The following is an 18,648-nucleotide window of genomic DNA, read 5'->3' on the forward strand; positions in this document are numbered from 1 at the left end:
ATTAGCGATCATGAGATCATTATAGCAACTATGATTATGAAAGTTAATAAATCATGCAAGAAGGCTAGGAGAGTGCTTCTATTAGATAGAGGAGATAAGCAGTTGTTAGAATCTTATTTAGACAATGAATTGACCGCTTAGTTGCAGTGAGATGGATGTAGAAGAATTATTGGCAAAGTTTAAGCAGATTGCAAATTGTGCTTTGGAAAGTTATGTGCCTAGCAGGTGGATGAAGGATGGAACCCCCCCCCCCCCCCCCCCCCCCAATGGTTTAACAACAGAATTTGTAGGCAGCAGAGGTTGTTGCACTCTCAGTTCAAAAGGAAATGCGCAAATGACGACAACCAAAGATTAGTAGAGATTCATGCGTCTGTGAAAAATCTGTGCACAAAGCATATAACTACTACCACTGTTACACTTTAGCAAAAGATCTGGCAGAGAACCTGAGAAAATTCTGATCGTACATAAAATCACTAAACAGGTCTAAGGTTTCAATTCAGTCCCTTGTTGACCAGTCTGGTGTGGCAGCTGAAGATGGCAAAACGAAAGCTGAAGCTTTAAATCCCAGTTCAAGAAATCTTTCACGCAGGAGAATTGTAGAAACGTACAATCATTTGACCATCAAACATACTCCCATATGGATGACATAGTAATAAGGATCCCTGGAATAGAGAAACAACTGAAAGATCTGGAACCAAATAAATTGCCACGTCTGGCTGGAATCACGGTTTGGTTTTACAAATAACACTCTATGGCAATGGCCCCTTACATAGCCAGTATGTATCATGAATCTCTTGCCCAGCACAAAGTCCCAACCAACTGGAAAAAAAGCACAGGTCACTGCAGTATATAAGAAGGGTAAAAGAATGGACCTGCAAAAATACAGATCAATATCCCTAATTTTGATTTGCTGCAGAATCCTTGAAAATATTCTCAGTTCAAATAAAATAAACTTGCTTGACACTGGGAAGCTTATGTCCCTGAATCAGCATGATTTTAGAAAGCGTCATTCTTGCAAAACTCATATTGCACTTTTCTCATGTGATACACTGTAAACAGTAGACGAAAGGCAACAAGCAGATTCCGTATGTCAAGATTTCCAGAAAGCATTTGACATGGTGTCCCATTACAGGCTGTTAACGAAGTTACGAGCATACAGAATAAGTTTGCAGATACGTGAGGGGCTCAAATACTTCTTAAGTAATAGAATCCAGTATGTTGTCCTCAACAGCGAATGTTCATTAGAGACAAGGGTATTGTCAGGAGTGCCCCAGGGAAGTGTGATAGTACCACTATTGTGGTCCTCTGTATACATAAATGTTTTGGCAGACCAGGTGAGCAGCAATCTGCAGTTGTTTGCTGATGATGCTATGGTGTGTGTGTGTGTGTGTGTGTGTGTGTGTGTGTGTGTGTGTGGTAAGATGTCGAAGTTGAGTGACTGTAAGAAGATACAAGATGATTTAGATAAAATTTCTATTAGGGTTGTCCAGAAAGTAATGCACTGCATTTTTTTTTTCTCAGTAGAAAACAATCTACGAATACAGAACGTTACGTATGTATTATTTGAAGTCTTCTGAGTGAGTGCGCCAAGTTTCCGGCACTTCCGACCGATAGCGTAGCTGCAGGACAGTTTCAAAATGGCATCTGTAGATGATGTACGTTACAAGCAACATGCCATCATTAGTTACGTAAGCTCATCCACTGCGGCAAGCTCATATCACATTGAATGGGAAAAAATCAGTTTTTAATTGTCCTGAGGCCAAAAACCGCATAAAAAGCATCAATTAAAATCAAATCAGATTATTAATTTCCATGTGACTGGCGGAAAACATGCTGTCCACCATCTTCTGCAACAAGTTGAAATCAAGAAACAGCATTTTTCACAACTGATCAAAGTATTTCCGGTGTCACATGCAGAATGTTTGCACAATGCGTGCCTTCAATGCAGCTAAGTTTGGAATCAGAACACTGAACACAACATCTTTCAGATAGCCCCACAGTCAGAAGTCACACGGATTAAGATCAGGTGATCTGGACAGCCAGGCTGTAGGGAAATGGCAGCTGATAATTCTAGCATTTCCGAAATGGTGCTTCAGCAGCTGCTTGACTGGATTTGCAATGTGCGGTGGTGCACCATCTTGCATAAAAATGATCCCATCCACACATCCATGCTGTTAGAGAGCTGGAATGACCTGGTTGTGCAAAAGATGTTCATAGTGCTTACTGGTGACGGTACAGATAACAGGACCAGAAGCACCTGTCTCTTCGAAAAAATATGGTCCTATGATAAATGATGCCATAAAATTGGAGCAGACATTGACCTTTCTCAGATGAAGTGGTACTGGGTGATTTGCATGTGGATTTTCTGTTGCCCATATTCAACAATTCTGTGTATTGACATATCCTGTCAGATGGAAATGGGCATCGTCTGTCCACAAAATATTCCATGGCCGATCATTGTCCAGTTCCATGTGAGCAAGAAATTCTAAGGCAAAGGTCTCTTGCTGGCAGGTCAACAGGAAGCAACTTGTGCACATGGGTAATTTTGAATGAATAGCAAAGATGAATGTTTCAAAGGATTTTACGCATTGTGCTCATGGGTATGTCCAACGTTCAGGCAATTCTCCGTGCACTACATGTTTGCACACCACCACTTGTGTCCTCCTGCATTATTGTTGCAACTGCTTCCGCTGACATTGAATCAATTCATTTCCTCCCTCTACCAGCTTGCACACCAGAAGAACCCATCTTTTCAAATTTCCGAATTATTTTTTTCCAGTCCCCATGGCTGTCATCAGACCAAGGCATTTCTTCAAACTTCTGCAGAGTGACGTGTGCACAGTCATTGTTCTTGTAATACAGCTTTACAAGCAGAGAGCGGTCCTGCATTGAGACAGTCATGGTGAATGTCACAGACGTGAAAGAAGGAAAAGCCGTGTACGCGGCATGTTTATACCAACTTCAATGGGTCGTTCCCACAACAGGTGTTTTCATATACTTATTCTGACACATAAAGTGCCATCTACTGATCAATTTTCACACTATTTTTTTCGTTCTGCCATAGATTTTCCCCATTCTCCGATAATATTCCGTTGCAATTTGACATCATTCTGACCAGTGGTGTTATTTCTGCAGCACTTTGAAAGTTTAGTTATAATCACCCTGTGTATGAAATGTATAATCTGGATTTAAAAGTGGTTTAACAACTGAAAATGCTACATGTCTCTTCTCTGTTAGACACCAGATGGATTAAATAAAAAGTTGCAAACACTAACTGTGGTATGAAGATAGTAACTGTTCTCAAAAGAACAGATACCATTGAAGACCATGCAGATTCTCTAGAATAAATGATAATTAATTGAAACCCTCAGCTGCTGACAGGTGTTGTTGATATACCTCGATGACGATAGCTGAAAATGTGTGCCCCGACCGTGACTTGAACCTGGGATCTCGTGCTTACGTGGCAGATGCTCTATCCATCTGAGCCACCGAAGACACAGACAAATAGCGCGACTGCAGGGACTTATCCCTTGCGCGCTTCCCGTGAGACTCAAATTCCCAACTGTCCACAATTCTACATACGTAATGTACCTAATAGATATTTGCCCATCCACTCATTACTCACGCACACTAAGGTGATGATTCCCGAAAATTTTCAGCTGTCCCCATCGAGGTATATCAACAGCACCTGTCGGAAGCTGAGGGTTTCAATTAATTATGATTTATTCTAGAGAAGCTGCACGGTCATCAATGGTATCTGTTCTTTCGATAACAGTTACTATCTTCATATATATAGTTAAAGGCTACCCAGCCATTGACCTTTGTCTGTGCAAATGCACACAGCTGGCCCGAACTCTTACGGGAATCATCACCTTAGTGTGCACAAGTAATGCATGGATGGGCAAATATCTGTTAGGTACATTACATATGTAGATTGTGGACAGTTGGGAATGTGAGTCTCGCAGGAAGCGTGCAAGGGTAAGTCCCTGCAGTCGCACTATTCATCTGTTTCCTCGGTGGCTCAGATGGATAGTGTGTCTGCCATGTAAGCAGGAGATCCCAGGTTCGAGTCCCGGTCGGGGCACACATTTTCAGCTGTCCCCATTGAGGTATATCAACAACACCTGTCGGCAGCTGAGTGTTTCAATTAATTATCATTTAACTAACTGTGGTGTTTGTGTTGATCACAAAACATTGCTGCCGATGTTGGGCTGTTATGGAATAAGGGGAATAAATCACAATTGGCCCCTCTTTTACTTCAAGAACAGACAGCAAAATTTCATTCTCTACAGTATTGAGAATGACTATGACATGGAGTCCAACTGTGGTTCGCTTGATCTTAAGAGTGCAGTTAGTTGAACAAATCGAATATGACCATGTGCTTGTTATAGTCTTACTTTATTTTAATCCTTACATGATTTACTAGATATGTCTGTATAATTACTATATGTAAATAGTAGACATATTGCTATGCTAGTGCCGACTTCACTTAATACCACACACAGTATCAGGAATCAGTTTGCACTTGCTGTTTCTCACAAAAGGTGGCTAGGAATGATGTAGCCATATGTTCAGTATATGCAGTGTTTTAAAATTTTGAGTGCAACTTGGCCGCTTCAGCTCACACTGCATTTTTGCCAAACATTAATCATCATACAACTTTCATCAGTTGTGTAGGGCTAGTGCCAAATGGAACCAACAGGTACACCAAGGAGCACAGCATGAATGGTCACAGATTTATTTGACCCATGGTTGTCACGGACATGTTGAAAAAACTGAATTGGCAGGCACTTTAAGATACACAAACTATCCTGAGAAAGTCTACTTACAAAGTTTCAGGAACCAGCTTTAAATGATGGCTCTCTGAATCTTCGCGGGTACCGGGCGTGGGCCTCTCCCCATCGGGGAGTGGCTTGTTCAATGGCGTTCGCGTCGCACGAGGCGGAGGGTCAATGTGGAGGTTGGCCATGTGGTGTAGCCCACTCTGCCTGTGAGTGGACATGTGGCCGCTCCTTCAGCAAGGTCCGAGCAGGAACATGGGGGGAGGGCTTTATTAGTGATTGGGAGCTCCAACGTTAGGCGGGTGATGGAGCCCCTTAGGGAAATAGCAGAAAGGTCGGGGGAGAAGGCCAGTGTTCACTCTGTCTGCTTGCCGGGGGGGGGGGGGGGGGTCTCATTCAAAATGTGGAGGAGGCCCTGCCGGCAGCGATAGAGCACTGTGTTCACCCAACTGCAAATTGTTGCTCATTTCGGGACCAGTGACTCCTGCCATCTGGGTTCAGAGGTCATCCTCAGTTCATACAAACAGTTGGCGGACCAGTTCATACAAACAGTTGGTGGAGTTGGTGAAGGCAGAAAGCCTCCCTCACAGGGTGGAATCTGAGCTAACTATTTATAGTGTCATTCTCAGAACCGATCACGATCCTCTGGTTTGGAGCCAAGTGGAAGGCTTAAACCAGAATCTCAGACGATTCTGCAGAGATCTGGGGCAAATTTCTCGACTTCCGCTATCGGGTGGAGAAATGTAGGGTCCCCCTGAATAGGTCAGGCATGCACTACACGCACAAAGCAGCTACAAGGGTAGCGGAGTAAATGTGGAGTGCACATGGGGGTTTTTTAGGTTAGAGAAATCCCTCCCTAGGCCCGACAAGACACCTCCTGAGGCAAGACAGAGAATGACAATATTAATGTGGTAATAGTAAACTGCAGGAACGTCTATAGAAAGGTTCCAGAACTGCTCTCATTAATAAACGGTCATAATGCCCATGTAGTACTAGGGACGGGAAGTTGGCTGAAACCAGATGTAAACAGTAATGAAATTCGAAACTCAGATTGGAATGTATACTTCAGAGACAGGCTGGACAGTGAAGGGGGAGGCATGTTTATAGCGATAAAAAGTGCAATAGTATCGAAGGAAATTGACGAAGATCCGAAATGTGAAATAATTTGGGTGAAGGTCACGGTTAAAGCAGGCTCAGACATGGTAATTGGATGTCCCAATGTGCCCCCTGGCTCAGCAGCTGTTGTGGCAGAACACCTGAAGGAAAATTTGGAAAATATTTGAGTAGATTTCCTGAACATGTTATAGTTTTGGTTGGATATTTTAATTTACCAGATACAGACTGGGAGACTCAAACGTTTATAATAGGTGGCAGGGACAAAGAATCCAGTGAAATTTTTTTAAGTGCATTATCTGAAAACTACCTTGAGCAGTTAAACAGAGAACCGACTCGTGGCGATAACATATTAGACCTTCTGGTGACAAACAGACCCGAACTATTTGAAACAGTTAACGCAGAACAGGAAATCAGCAATCGTAAAGCAGTTACAGCATCATTGATTTCACCCGTAAATAGAAATATTGAAAAAGGTAGGAAGATTTTTCTGTTTAGCAAAAGTGACAAAAAGCAGATTTCAAAGTAGCTGATGGCTCAACACAAAAGTTTTATCCTGAGTACAGATAGTGTTTAGGCTCAGTGGACAAGGTTCAAAACGATCGTACAATATGCATTAGATGAGTATGTGCCAAGCAAGATCGTAAGAGATGGAAAAGAGCCAGCATGGTACAACAACCGAGTTGGAAAACTGCTACAGAAGCAAAGGGAACTTCACAGCACTACATAAACGTAGCCAAAGCCTTGCAGACAAACATAAGTTACATGAAGTGAAATGTAGTGAGAGGAGGGCTATGTGAGAGGCGTTCAACAAATTCGGAAGTAAAGTTCTATGTACTGACTTGGCAGAAAATCCTAAGAAATTTCGGTCTTATGTCAAACCGGTAGGTGGATCAAAACAAAATGTCCAGACACTCTGAGACCAAAATGGTACTGAAACAGAGGATGACAGACTAAAGGTCAAAATACTATGTGTCTTTTTCCAAAGCTGTTTCACAGAGGAAGACTGCACTGTACTTCCTTCTCTATATTGTCGCACAGATGACAAAATGGTAGATATCGAAATAGATGTCAGAGGGATAAAAAAACAATTAAAATCGCTCAAAAGAGGAAAGACCACTGGTCCTGATGGGATACCAATTCAATTTTACACAGATTATGCGAAGGAACTTGCCCCCTTTCTTGCAGCGGTGTACCGTAGGTTTCTAGAAGAACATAGCGTTCCAAAAGATTGGAGAAGGGCACAGGTCATTCCCGTTTTCGAGAAGGGACGTCGAACAGATGTGCAGAACTATGGACCTATATCTCTAACGTCAATCAACTGTAGAATTTTGGAACATGTATTATGTTGGAGTATAATGACTTTTCTGGAGACAAGAAATCTACTCTGTAGGAATCAGCATGGGTTTCGAAAAAGACGATTGTGTGAAACCCAGCTCATGCTATTCGTCCACGAGACTCAGAGGCCCATAGACACTGGTTCCCAGGTAGATGCCTTTGTTTCTTGACTTCCACAAGGCGTTTGATGCAGTTCCCAACAGTCATTTAATGAACAAAGTAAGAGCATATTGACTATCAGACCAATTGTGTGATTGGATTGAAGAGTTCCTAGATAACAGAATGCAGCATGTCATTCTCAATGGAGAGAAGTCTTCCGAAGTAAGAGTGATTTCAGGTGTGCCGCAGGGGAGTATCGTAGGACCGTTGCTATTCCCAATATATATGAATGACCTTGTGGGTAACATTGGAAGTTCATTGAGGCTTTTTGCTAATGATGCTGTAGTATATCTAGAGGTTGTAACAGTGGAAAATTGTAGTGAAATGCAGGAGGATCTGCAACGATTTGACGCATGGTGCAGGGAATGGCAATTAAATCTCAATGTAGACAAGTGTAATGTGCTGCGAATACATAGAAAGAAAGATCCTTTATCATTTAGCTACAATATAGCAGGTCAGCAACTGGAAGCAGTTAATTCCATAAATTATCTGGGAGTAGGCATTAGGAATGATTTAAAATGGAATGACCATATAAAATTAATCGTAGGTAAGGCAGATGTCAGGCTGAGATTCATTGGAAGAATCCTAAGGAAATGCAGTCTGAAAACAAAGGAAGTAGATTACAGTACACTTGTTCACCCACTATACTGCTCACAGGTGTGGGATCCATACCAGATAATGTTGATAGAAGAGATAGAGAAGATCCAACAGAGAGCAGTGCACTTTGTTACAGGATCATTTAGTAATTGCAAAAGCGTTAGGGAGATGATAGATAAACTCCAGTGGAAGACTCTGCAAGAGAGACGCTCAATGGCTTGGTACGGGCTTTTGTTGAAATTTTTGAGAACATACCTTCACCGAGGAGTCAAACAGTATATTGCTCCCTCCTACATATACCTCGTGAAGAGACCATGAAGATAAAATCAGAGAGATTCGAGCCCACACAGAGGCATACCGACAATCTTTCTTTGCACGAACAATACAAGATTGGAATAGAAGGAGAACCAATAGAGGTACTCAAGGTACCCTCCGCCACACACCGTCAGGTGGCTTGCGGAGTGTAGATGTAGATGTAGATGTAGATGTAGTATAACCCGTGATGTCCTGCTGCCTTAGGGATCCCAAGGACTCTGAGGAATTTCCTGTCACTTTCCTTGCTCCAGTCATGAATGGAATGTGTAGAAGCGCTAATGACTTGTACAGGGAAATGATCCTTTGGCCTGCAGAGTGAATATAGATACAGTATATGGGGATATCAGAGCCACCTGAAAATATTTTTTGCCTTTGGAAATTAATTTCTCCTTTTTTCTCGACATTGTAGCTCTTGATGGATGTTGATCTCAACAGGTTGTTTCCAAGGATCCTCATATGAGTCATTAACATGGCCCACTTACCATGCTGTCAGTCGTTCTTCATCTATTAGACTACAGTCATCCTTTCATTATCCTCTCCAGCATTCCCCATCGGTCATTCTCTTCCAAGTGCCCTGGCCAATATATTATCTGTGATTTGATGAATGTAACTAGCTCTCAGGGACTTAGCATTTGTTTGCAGTACATGCGTAGCGATTTCAGGGTTCCTGAGCTGGGGACTGGTAATTGCCGCCATTCCTCTGTCACTGTAAGCTTTGGACTGATGCTTAAGTGACCACTGTGCAGCATGGCGCAAAGATGGTAAAATCCTCATTTAAAAAAACCTCAATTTCAAGGTGTGCTGTACGCTGATGAGAAGCATGGCTGTTGAGATGGAACATTTGTTAGTGGACAACTTCTGGGGAAGCTGCTCACCTCAGTTGTATACGGTTTACCTAGGTATATGGGCCTCTCTCTGGGTGGACTATAATTTTCCTAGCTGCTCATGGGACCAAAATGGACCCCTCGAAATTTTCTACTCTCTTCCTAACGGAATGGGTGGGCTGCTGGTAGGTATCAACACACAATTGCTCAAGAGACCTTGTGTGATGAGCCCTCTGGATTCTCAGTTTATTAAGAGTAGTTCAATATTTAGTAAAAGAATGTGTTCTGCATGTCAGAATGTGTTTTTGATATTGAGACTTTGAGGAAGTTTTCCCTTTTTACATTCAGGAGAGTTTAGAGGGATTGCAGTTACATTAAAATCTGTTAAGCAGTTGTGCAATGGGACACTGTTGGTTGAAACTTTGGATTCCCAAGAAGCATCAAACCTACAGAAGGGCCAAAACCCTAGGGGAATGTACTATTGAGACTGAGCTCCAAACCACCTTGAACTACAGCAAAGATGTTGTGACATGGAGGGTAGTGGTGGACATCACAGAGATGTCTTAAAGCTGAGTGATCCCAAGAAGACATTGTTGACGTCCAGAATATAATGAAAAGGGTGGATGGCACTGTGGGTAAATCAGACTTGTTTATACTTACTTTTAACAGCACAAAGCTTCCAGAGCTTGCCAAGGCATATTTCCTTTGCCAAAGCATGGAGTCTTGTGTCTCCTACCCAGTGTGCTGTTTCAAATACCAGTGCTTTGGGTGTAAGTGAGAAGCCACTTGTGACAAATATGGCATGACCACTCACGAAGGAGTCATTGTTAACCTCCTTTGAAGTGTGTGAACTGCACTGTGGATCACCGTGTCCAGAGTAAGGGCTGCAGTGTATATCTTGAAGAATAGAAAATAAAAGAGCTTAAAACTATGAAGTGTATCCTGTGTGGTGAGACCAAAAAGATGCATAAAGTAATGCTGTCAACTACATTCACTACATTCTTTGCTGCTGTTCGTGAACAGCCACTTTAGAAGACTGATGCTGCTACACAGATGGAGGTTGCTAGTGTCAGTACTTGTACCTTTGTTTGTCAGTTCATTCATGCTGCTGCAGCTATTTTGAAGCCCATACCTCCTGCCAGAACACCAGAAAAGGCCATGGTTGCTGCCCCTCCAAAGGTTCAGTCTGGTCCACAGCTCAGCATTGCCATTACCATTTCTGTGGTTGTGGATCTGAACCCTCCCCAGGCAAAAAAAATCAAAGCATCTACTGCTAATGGAGACAGGAAGCAAGCAGTCTGATGATGATGATGATGATGATGATGATGATGATGATGATGATGATGTCTCTCTCTCTCTCTCTGACTTCTTTCATGATTCGCCTTCAGAACCAGTGGCCTGTGAGGTCAGCCGGGGACACTCATCTCTCCCAAGACTGAGCCTCCACCCAAACAGGCTCCCTTCTCCAGCGAAAAGGCAGGTGAAAGTACTCCCCCTGTGATAGATGGCTCCCATAATGCAGTGGAACATTAGTAGTTTCAGGACACATCTGGAGGAACTAAAACTCCTAGCACAGGAATACATGATGCTGGTGTTTGTAGGAAACAATTTCAAAGCCTCTGATGGCCCTGTGCTTACAGGGCTATACTCTCCATTGCAAGGCTGATCTTACTGGAGAAAGGGTCAAGGGAGACGACACTGTGTTTATCAGTCACACACACACTCCTCTGTTCTCCCCCTGGCTGTTGACCTGCAAGTGGTTTTAGTTGAAATTCGCATCTGTCAGAGGATCACTTGTTGCTCACTGTATTTACCTCCACAAGTGTTCTGCCACTTCTCTATGGCTATAGGGAAGGGCAATTTGCACTTCAAATCCAACAATTCTGAGTCATACAACTGTCCATTCTCCGTTTGGGAGCTGTATTTGGCACTGTCTATGGCTCATGATACTGCTCTCAGTAATGACCGAATCTGGTACATCATGCTTAGACATTTGGCAGCAGCATCAAAGGAAGGCCTCAAATGTTTGTTTGATGTGGCAAACAGGCCACTTTCACAGCTCTTGGTGAGAGGCCATTTTGATACCTCTCCTTAATCCAGATAAGGTCTGAACATGCCCAAAGTAGTTTCAGGAGTATTGCCTTAATGACCTTTGTAGAAAAGACCCTGGAATGAGTTGTTAACTGTTATCTAGTCTGGATGTTAGAGGCCATGTAACTTCTTAGCCACGCTATGTGAATTCCAGAGATTTTGATCAATGTTCAACAATCTGACCCTGCTAGAGGCGATTATCCAGCAGACTTTTCCACATATACGACACTGTATTGATGTATTCTTTGACATCAGTAATTGTTAGACACTACTTGGCGGCAGTGTGTTCTAGAGCAGCTCCACAAGTGGGGCTTCTGTGGCCATCTTGATATGGACCTTCCTGTCTAAGCCCTTTTTCAAGTCCCAAGTTAGTGTTGTGCTGTCAGTTCGTTCTGAGCAGGTGGATGGTGTTCCTCAGGGCAGTATTTTAAGTGTTACCCTCTGTGCTATTGCTGTAAACAGTATTATGTCTAAGGTAAGGAGTCCTGTGCAGTGCTCCCCATTTGTGGACATTTTTACACTTTTCTGTTTCTCCTCCAGTGTTGCAACAGTGACTCATCAGTGTGCAAGTTCTAGTTAAGAGTGTAAAGATTAGAGGAGTGGGCTGCAAATATAGGTTTCCAGTTTTCAGCTGAGAGAGAGAGAGAGAGAGAGAGAGAGAGAGAGAGAGAGAGAGAGGGTGTGTGTGTGTGGGTGTGTGTGTGTGTGTGTGTGTGTGTGTGCATTTTAATCATTCTCATCATATTTTTAATTTACCTCATTCGCATATGCGGTACACCATTCTCCCTTTTAAAGACTGTGTGAGGTTTCTGGGCCTCAGTTGTAACTCCACACTGTCGTCGTTAGCACACCTAAAGGACCTGAAGGCAAGTGGCAAGAAGGCACTGAATATCTTGAAATGTCAAGGCCAAAGGTCATGTGGAGTGGAGAGGTTGCATCTGCTCCAGTTTTATAGGGCTTTATGCGATCTCGGCTAGACTGAGGATGCACAGTGTATGGATCAGTGAAGTCCTGTCTTCTGCAGATTATTGTCGCTATCACCTGGAGGGGATTAGGATGGCCACAGACATTTAAAGGACCAGCCCCATACCCAGTCCCTTTATACTGAGACTGGGGAACTGCCACTTATAATGAAATGGGAACTCCTCATCATGCAACAGGCATGTAAGTTCCTTGCTACTGTAGTTCACCAGCATACTGTACCATTGCTCATCCAGCTATGGAATTCCTCTTTACCAATCGTCCATGGGTAACAAGACCATTTGGAACCCGCACAAAGTGTGAACTGGTGTCACTTGGTGGGGAGCAAGTTCACCCCAAATCCAGGTCTTTAACCACCTTAGAGGTATTTTAGATTTAGTGCTGTACAGTAGAGGTTGCACTCCTGCATGCGTTTTAATACATTGCTTTATGACATTTTAACTGAGCACCACAACTCTGTAGTTGTATTTACAGATGGGTCTAAACAGGGAATACCATTGGTTACTCTGTTGTTTTCCCTGATCATATCCTCAAGTTAAGATTACCTCACGGGTTTGCTGTATTTGGTGCAGAATTATGTGGTCTTGCAGGTGGTGGAGGTGATAAGATGTGTCACGGGTGCTAAATTCCTTGTCTGTTCTGATTCCCTGAGTGCCTTTCACTCCCTACAGTGCTTGTACCCAGCAGATAAAGTAGTACAGAATATACAGGATACCCTCCTTTGGCTACAAAGGCTGGGGAAGGAGGTATCTTTATTCTAGGTGCCAGGGAACAAGGGTATCACGGGGAACTAAAGGGCAGATGTAGCAGCCAAGTAGGTGTGTTAAGATACTCAGTTAATTCAGTCTGCTATCACCTCACTATTGAGGTACAGAGTCATGCGTTAATGGGAGTATGAGTGGCTAAAAGTCATAGGCTACAAGCTGTGTCTAGTTAAATCCGTAATGCTGCAGGGCCACATCTCCTTCCAGCCCCCCAGGCAGGATGAGATCCTCCTTACTCATCTTCACATAGGCTGCATCCCTATGACACATGGCTTCTTGCACCAGCAAGAGGACCCTCCAATATATGATGCTTGTGGTACAAATCACTTTGTGCCAAATTTTATTACACTGAATTTTATTTTCAGACCAGAGAGGAGCAGCACATTTGCCAACAGATCTGCTCTCTGTTTTAAGTGATGTTCTAATGAATGTGGTAACAGTTTTAAGGTTTTGTGATGTCTTTAACTTGTTTATTAAAATTTTAGGGAGATGTTCGTAACAGGTTAACAGTTAACAGGATGACTACACCCCCCCCCCCCATCTTTTTTTGTAAATGGCCAGCCAGTTACATTTCCCTATGCCCTTATATTATATCCTTTGTCATTTTACTTACGTTTTAATTCCATATATTGCACCTTTCACACTATCTCCATTGTCTCAAGGCATATGAGACAGAGTAATTGTGTGGGTCAAAACTGAGAGATGAGTGTTTGTGAGTGAGTGTGATTTTGTAAGTTTATTCCTCACTATCTAATAACATTTTTCGCCATTTTATCCACATAAGTTTCTTTCAATATTTGTAATGGTACTGATTGATAACCTAGCCATTGAGTGCCCCTACATGAAAGAGAAGGTGCAACCCCCCCCCCCCCCCAACACACACACACACACACACACACACACACACACACACACACACACACACACACACACACACTTTAACTATCTTTTCTTCATGTAGAAGTTTCTGAGAGTCATGGTTTTTTTTTTTTTATATCCTCCCTGTCATTGTAAATACTTCAGGCACCTGTTGGACATTTTTTCTGCCCCTGTGCATTCTATTATTGTTCATTCTGCTTATGTCATTTTTATTGAAATTTATTTATAATGATTGCCACAATTCCAATATCACCTGTGTGTGTGTGTGTGTGTGTGTGTGTGTGTGTGTGTGTGTGTGTGTGTGTGTGTGGGTGGGTGGGTGGGTGGGTGGGTGGGTGGGGTTTTTTTGCCCCCCGCAGTGTAACCTTTGTGCTAGCTCTATATCAGATTTAAGGTGTTCATGTAAATTTTACTCTGTTTTCCTTTGTATTTGTTGTATGTACTACACCTTCAGCTTTGTACAGCACAAGTTTTTTTCTGTTTCAGTCATTACATCCATTTGCAAGGGATGACACTTGTTCAACAAATCAAGGCTCTCCTGCATTCCAGCCACCCGAAATAGCAAATGGTCATGAGAGATTTGCTGGGTTCAAGGTTGATATTTGGAGCAGTGGAGTTACTTTGCAAGTATTGCAAAATATTTTGTATTTGACTGCACTTAATTTTTACGCTTGGGAGTGGACTACTTCAGTGAAAGGAAATTTCAAATTGATGTGTGTCAGTTGTGAGGCAATTTCTGAACTGAATGAATTTAATCTGCTGATGAAATACTGACATTGAGCTGATTGCACTGAACATATTGAATACTTTAGTTATTCTTGTATCTTATATCTTAAAATATGTGTAAAAGAAAAACATAACTGCAGTGGTGTAGAAGAAACAATTTTTTTTAAATAGAATCTTTAGGATTAAAGGAGACCACTCACTTGATCCAGCAGCATTGAATTGTTGATAGGCATACGCAAAAGAAGGAAAACTTGATAGCTTTTGTAGTTATCACACACACACACACACACACACACACACACTAGCTTTGGCTTTGTCGGTTTAGCCAGCACCTTGTAGGGGCATAGGTGTGTGTGTGTGTGTGTGTGTGTGTGTGTGTGTATGTAGGAATGTGGGTGCCAACTATAGTTGTAGCAGTCGGAGGGAAATGGTAAATGCTGAAGGTGATGTGGGTACATGAATTTGGAGCAGATGACAGGATGGAGGAAGGGGAAACTGTTGGGTGGAGAGGTTAAGACTAGGATGATTACAAGAGCAGAGGTTATGTTGTAAGGATAACTCCAGTGTGTGTAGTTCAGAGAAGCTGGTGGTGAAAGGAAGGATCAAGATGGTGCATGTGGAGCAGCCATTAAAATTGAACATCATGTGCTCAGCTTCAGTATGTGCATTTCGATAGTTGTCATACATTCCACACCAAAAAATCCCTCCCATACAGCCTAACCACCTGTGGACAACATATCTGCAGTGACAAGAACTCTCTTGCCCAGTATGCTAAAGGCCTCACAAAGGCCATTACAGATGGGCAGTAGCCCTCAAACCTAGTTCACAAAGAGATTTCGCATGCCATTTTCTCACACACACCCAATCCTTCTACCACCCCAAAGAGTCAGCTACAAAGGAATACTGCCCCCCCCCCCTTCCTTGTCACCCACTATCACCCTGGAGTGGAACATCTGAACCATGCCCTTTGACAGGTGTGTGATTGTCTTTCATCCTGCCCTGAAATCACTGATATCCTGCTCAAGATCCTTCCCATCTCTCCTAAAGTGGTGTTCTGTTGCCCACCGAACCTACACACCATAGTAGTCCATCCCAATACCACTTGCACTCCCAGTTCCTTGCCACAGGTGTAATTTTCCTGTGGCAGACAAAGGTACAAGACCTGCCCAATCCACCCACCCAGCACCACATACTCCAGTCCTGTCACAAGTTTATCTTATCCCATCAGAGACGAGACCATCTGTGAAAGAAGCCATGTCATATACTGGTTTTGCTAAAGACACTACACAGCCTTTTATGTTGGTATGACTACTAACCTGCTGTCCACCTAGGTGAGTGGTCGCCACCAAACTGTTGCTAAGAACAAAGTTGACCACCTGGTGGCACAATATACAACAGAGCCCTCCCACATTCCTAGCCAGAAACCAGCCTCCCTCCAAGCTACTCACCACCAGTCCCTCCTGCTCCATCTACCCATCCCACCCGACACTATCCCCACCACAACCAGCCCACCTGCCACAAAATAGCATTGGCACAGTCAGGTCTAGCAGACGCCATGCAGAGGCATAGACGTGTGTGTGTGTGTGTGTGTGTGTGTGTGTGTGTGTGTGTGTGTGTGTGTGTGTGTGTCGTAGCTTATCAAAGAATAACTCCAAAAACTAGCAGGAGCTTTTTTTTTTTTTTTTTTTTTTTTTTTTTTTTTTTTTTTTTTTTTTTTTTTTTCGTATTTACATCTCAGTGCTTCTGATTTTCGCTGGGTGGCCTCCTTTAATCCTGAAGTGTTTACATTCTAGAACAACTTCCCTGCAACATGAAAAATAGTTTGTTGTCACAAGAGGAAAGTTGGCTCAATAGTAACCCTATGAGTGTGGCAAGAGGGCAAAGAGAAGATAAGATGAGGATATTCCACAAGACACTGGCAAGTTAAGAATATATTTCAAAGAGCACAGCAGCAAAATAGGGAAATATGTGTAATGCATTCAAGTAGCAGCACACAGAATGCAAATTGAACTTAGCAGAAGAAAGACGCGAGTGGTGCTCTCGCTAAACATTGTCTGTTAAATTTAGAGAACTGCTATTAGAGAGAGACTGGACAACAATTCTGCTACCTTCATCTTGTAGCTCACACAAAATTCATTAGAATAAATAAGGAAGATACAAGATCACCTAAAATCAGCCAAGGATGCTCACCAAACACTGGAAAAAGATGGAATTTATAGAATTCCGTATAGTTGTGGGGAGGTGTACATGGGTACTACAAAAAGAACTGTAAAATTACTCGAAGAGCACAAGGGCAATTGCAGAAAAGGGGAGATTGACAGATCAGCTGTTGCGAAACATGTCTTGCAGCCAGGAGACCACCACATTCATTTTGATAGGACTGAAGTACTGGCAGCTACAAGTGGATACCGTGAAAGGCTATACAGAGAGACCATAGAGATTGCAAAACAGTCCAGGAATTTCAATACGCAGGAGGAGGGCATGAAATTGAATGACATTTGGATTCTGGTGCTGAAGGAGTTGTGTCCCGGTCTTCTACCATGGGATGATAGCAACAACAGTGGACAACGACCAATTGCGGTCAAGTTTTCAAAACATGTGACGTCACACCACTGCGTGGAAGCTCGCGGAAGCAGAATTTTGCTGTAGTTAGCGAGCCAGAGTATGAATTGGACATTCAACCCCGCTACATTCCCCCTTGAAAGTGTCCTCCGCAGATGGGGACGAAATATCGGGTTTTAAAATGAAATCCATTTGACCACGACATAATAGCTTGGAACATTTTATTAACTGTGTCAGTTTGCTTCTATCAGCCAGTCACGGCCTAGGACACGCATCATCATGTGTGTGTGTATTTCAGTCTTCATTCAGAATTAGTTTTACTATTTTGTGAATGAAGATTGTGGTGAAGATATGATCTGTTGTGCAGACCAGGGCATATGTTAGGTTGAAAGTTGATCAGACACCATGTTTATACATGTTTGCACAACTAAAGTGCTGTATTTGGTGTTATTCATATTTGTGCTTGTGTCCTACAAAAAGATGTTTAATTGATGCACAATGTTAAAAATCTCCCAAAAAAATCATTCTTTGTGTGATACATTTTGCAAAATTGTCAAGAAATGTCACATCGGTCACTAAAACTGTTACTGAAGTAGAGATATTTTGAAGTAGAGTGTTTCCACTTAATGTCACTTCTAGATCTGTAGTTCTTTACATGGGAAAGCAAATGTCATTTTAAGATTATACACACAACTCTCAGCATTGAAAAAAAAGTCTAACTTCAGTTTCAGGATCCAATAACTTCTCAGTTACTAGTATTGTTAAACAGCCACCCTCATATTTACCACATTTTTACATGGGAACAGGGAAAGACTGCCAAATTTTGTGGCGACGTATAAAAATTCCAATTTCGCCTTATGTTGTTAAAAAATTAGAGATTTCACTCTGCTGAGGCGATGATCATACCGTATTTACTCGAATCTAAGCCGCACTCGAATCTAAGCCGCACTTGAAAAATGAGACTCGAAATCAAGGAAAAAATATTTTCTCGAATCTAAGCCGCACTTAAAATATGAGACTCGAAATTCAAGGGGAGAGTAAAGTTTTAGGCCGCACCTCCAAATCGAAACAAAGTTGGTCCATTGTAATATGAGACACAATTTAGGTCGAATGAATGACGATACAGCCACAATAGATTGGTTCGCGTAGTAAGCTTAGCAGTTAGGCTTTACCAGGTAGCCATTGCTATGCGTCAGGCGCTCCATCCATATTTATACGGGTACCCTTCCTTTTTCACGTGCTTCGTCTGGTTTGGATCGATTGCTTATTTTTCTTTGATCTGATAAGTGCCGTTCTCTTTGTTATAGATGTTTACGTCAATCTAAGCTGAAAATGCGTTACTGTACTGTGTCATGCACTGTTTGTCGCATTCTGATAATCAGTGTTTACGGCCTGTCGCCGCTCGCGGCGTGGCTTGCTTTTGTGCGCGCTACCGCCGCTTACAATTAAAAAAAGAAAAAGAGAGGAATCGTCTCATTAGCGAAACAATGGCAAGAGACTGCTATTTGTTGTTACTAA

At 42.5% G+C, this 18,648-nt stretch overlaps 1 protein-coding gene across 4 annotated transcripts in view; it reads left to right on the forward strand.

Annotated features, from left to right (window-relative positions):
• The window catches only part of LOC126185002 (serine/threonine-protein kinase stk11-like), a 118,196-nt gene that overhangs the window by 54,528 nt on the left and 45,020 nt on the right, over positions 1-18,648 (forward strand). For all 4 annotated transcript variants that reach the window (XR_007536926.1, XM_049927724.1, XM_049927722.1 and 1 more), the window contains exon 4: positions 14,329-14,465. Coding sequence is in view for 3 of the 4 variants with exons in the window: in XM_049927724.1 (XP_049783681.1) it covers positions 14,329-14,465 (137 nt within the window). In the remaining variant the exon portion in view is untranslated. The remainder of the gene's footprint in view (positions 1-14,328; positions 14,466-18,648) is intronic.

Source organism: Schistocerca cancellata, chromosome 4 (assembly GCF_023864275.1).
Source record: "Schistocerca cancellata isolate TAMUIC-IGC-003103 chromosome 4, iqSchCanc2.1, whole genome shotgun sequence".
Lineage (NCBI taxonomy): Eukaryota > Metazoa > Arthropoda > Insecta > Orthoptera > Acrididae > Schistocerca > Schistocerca cancellata.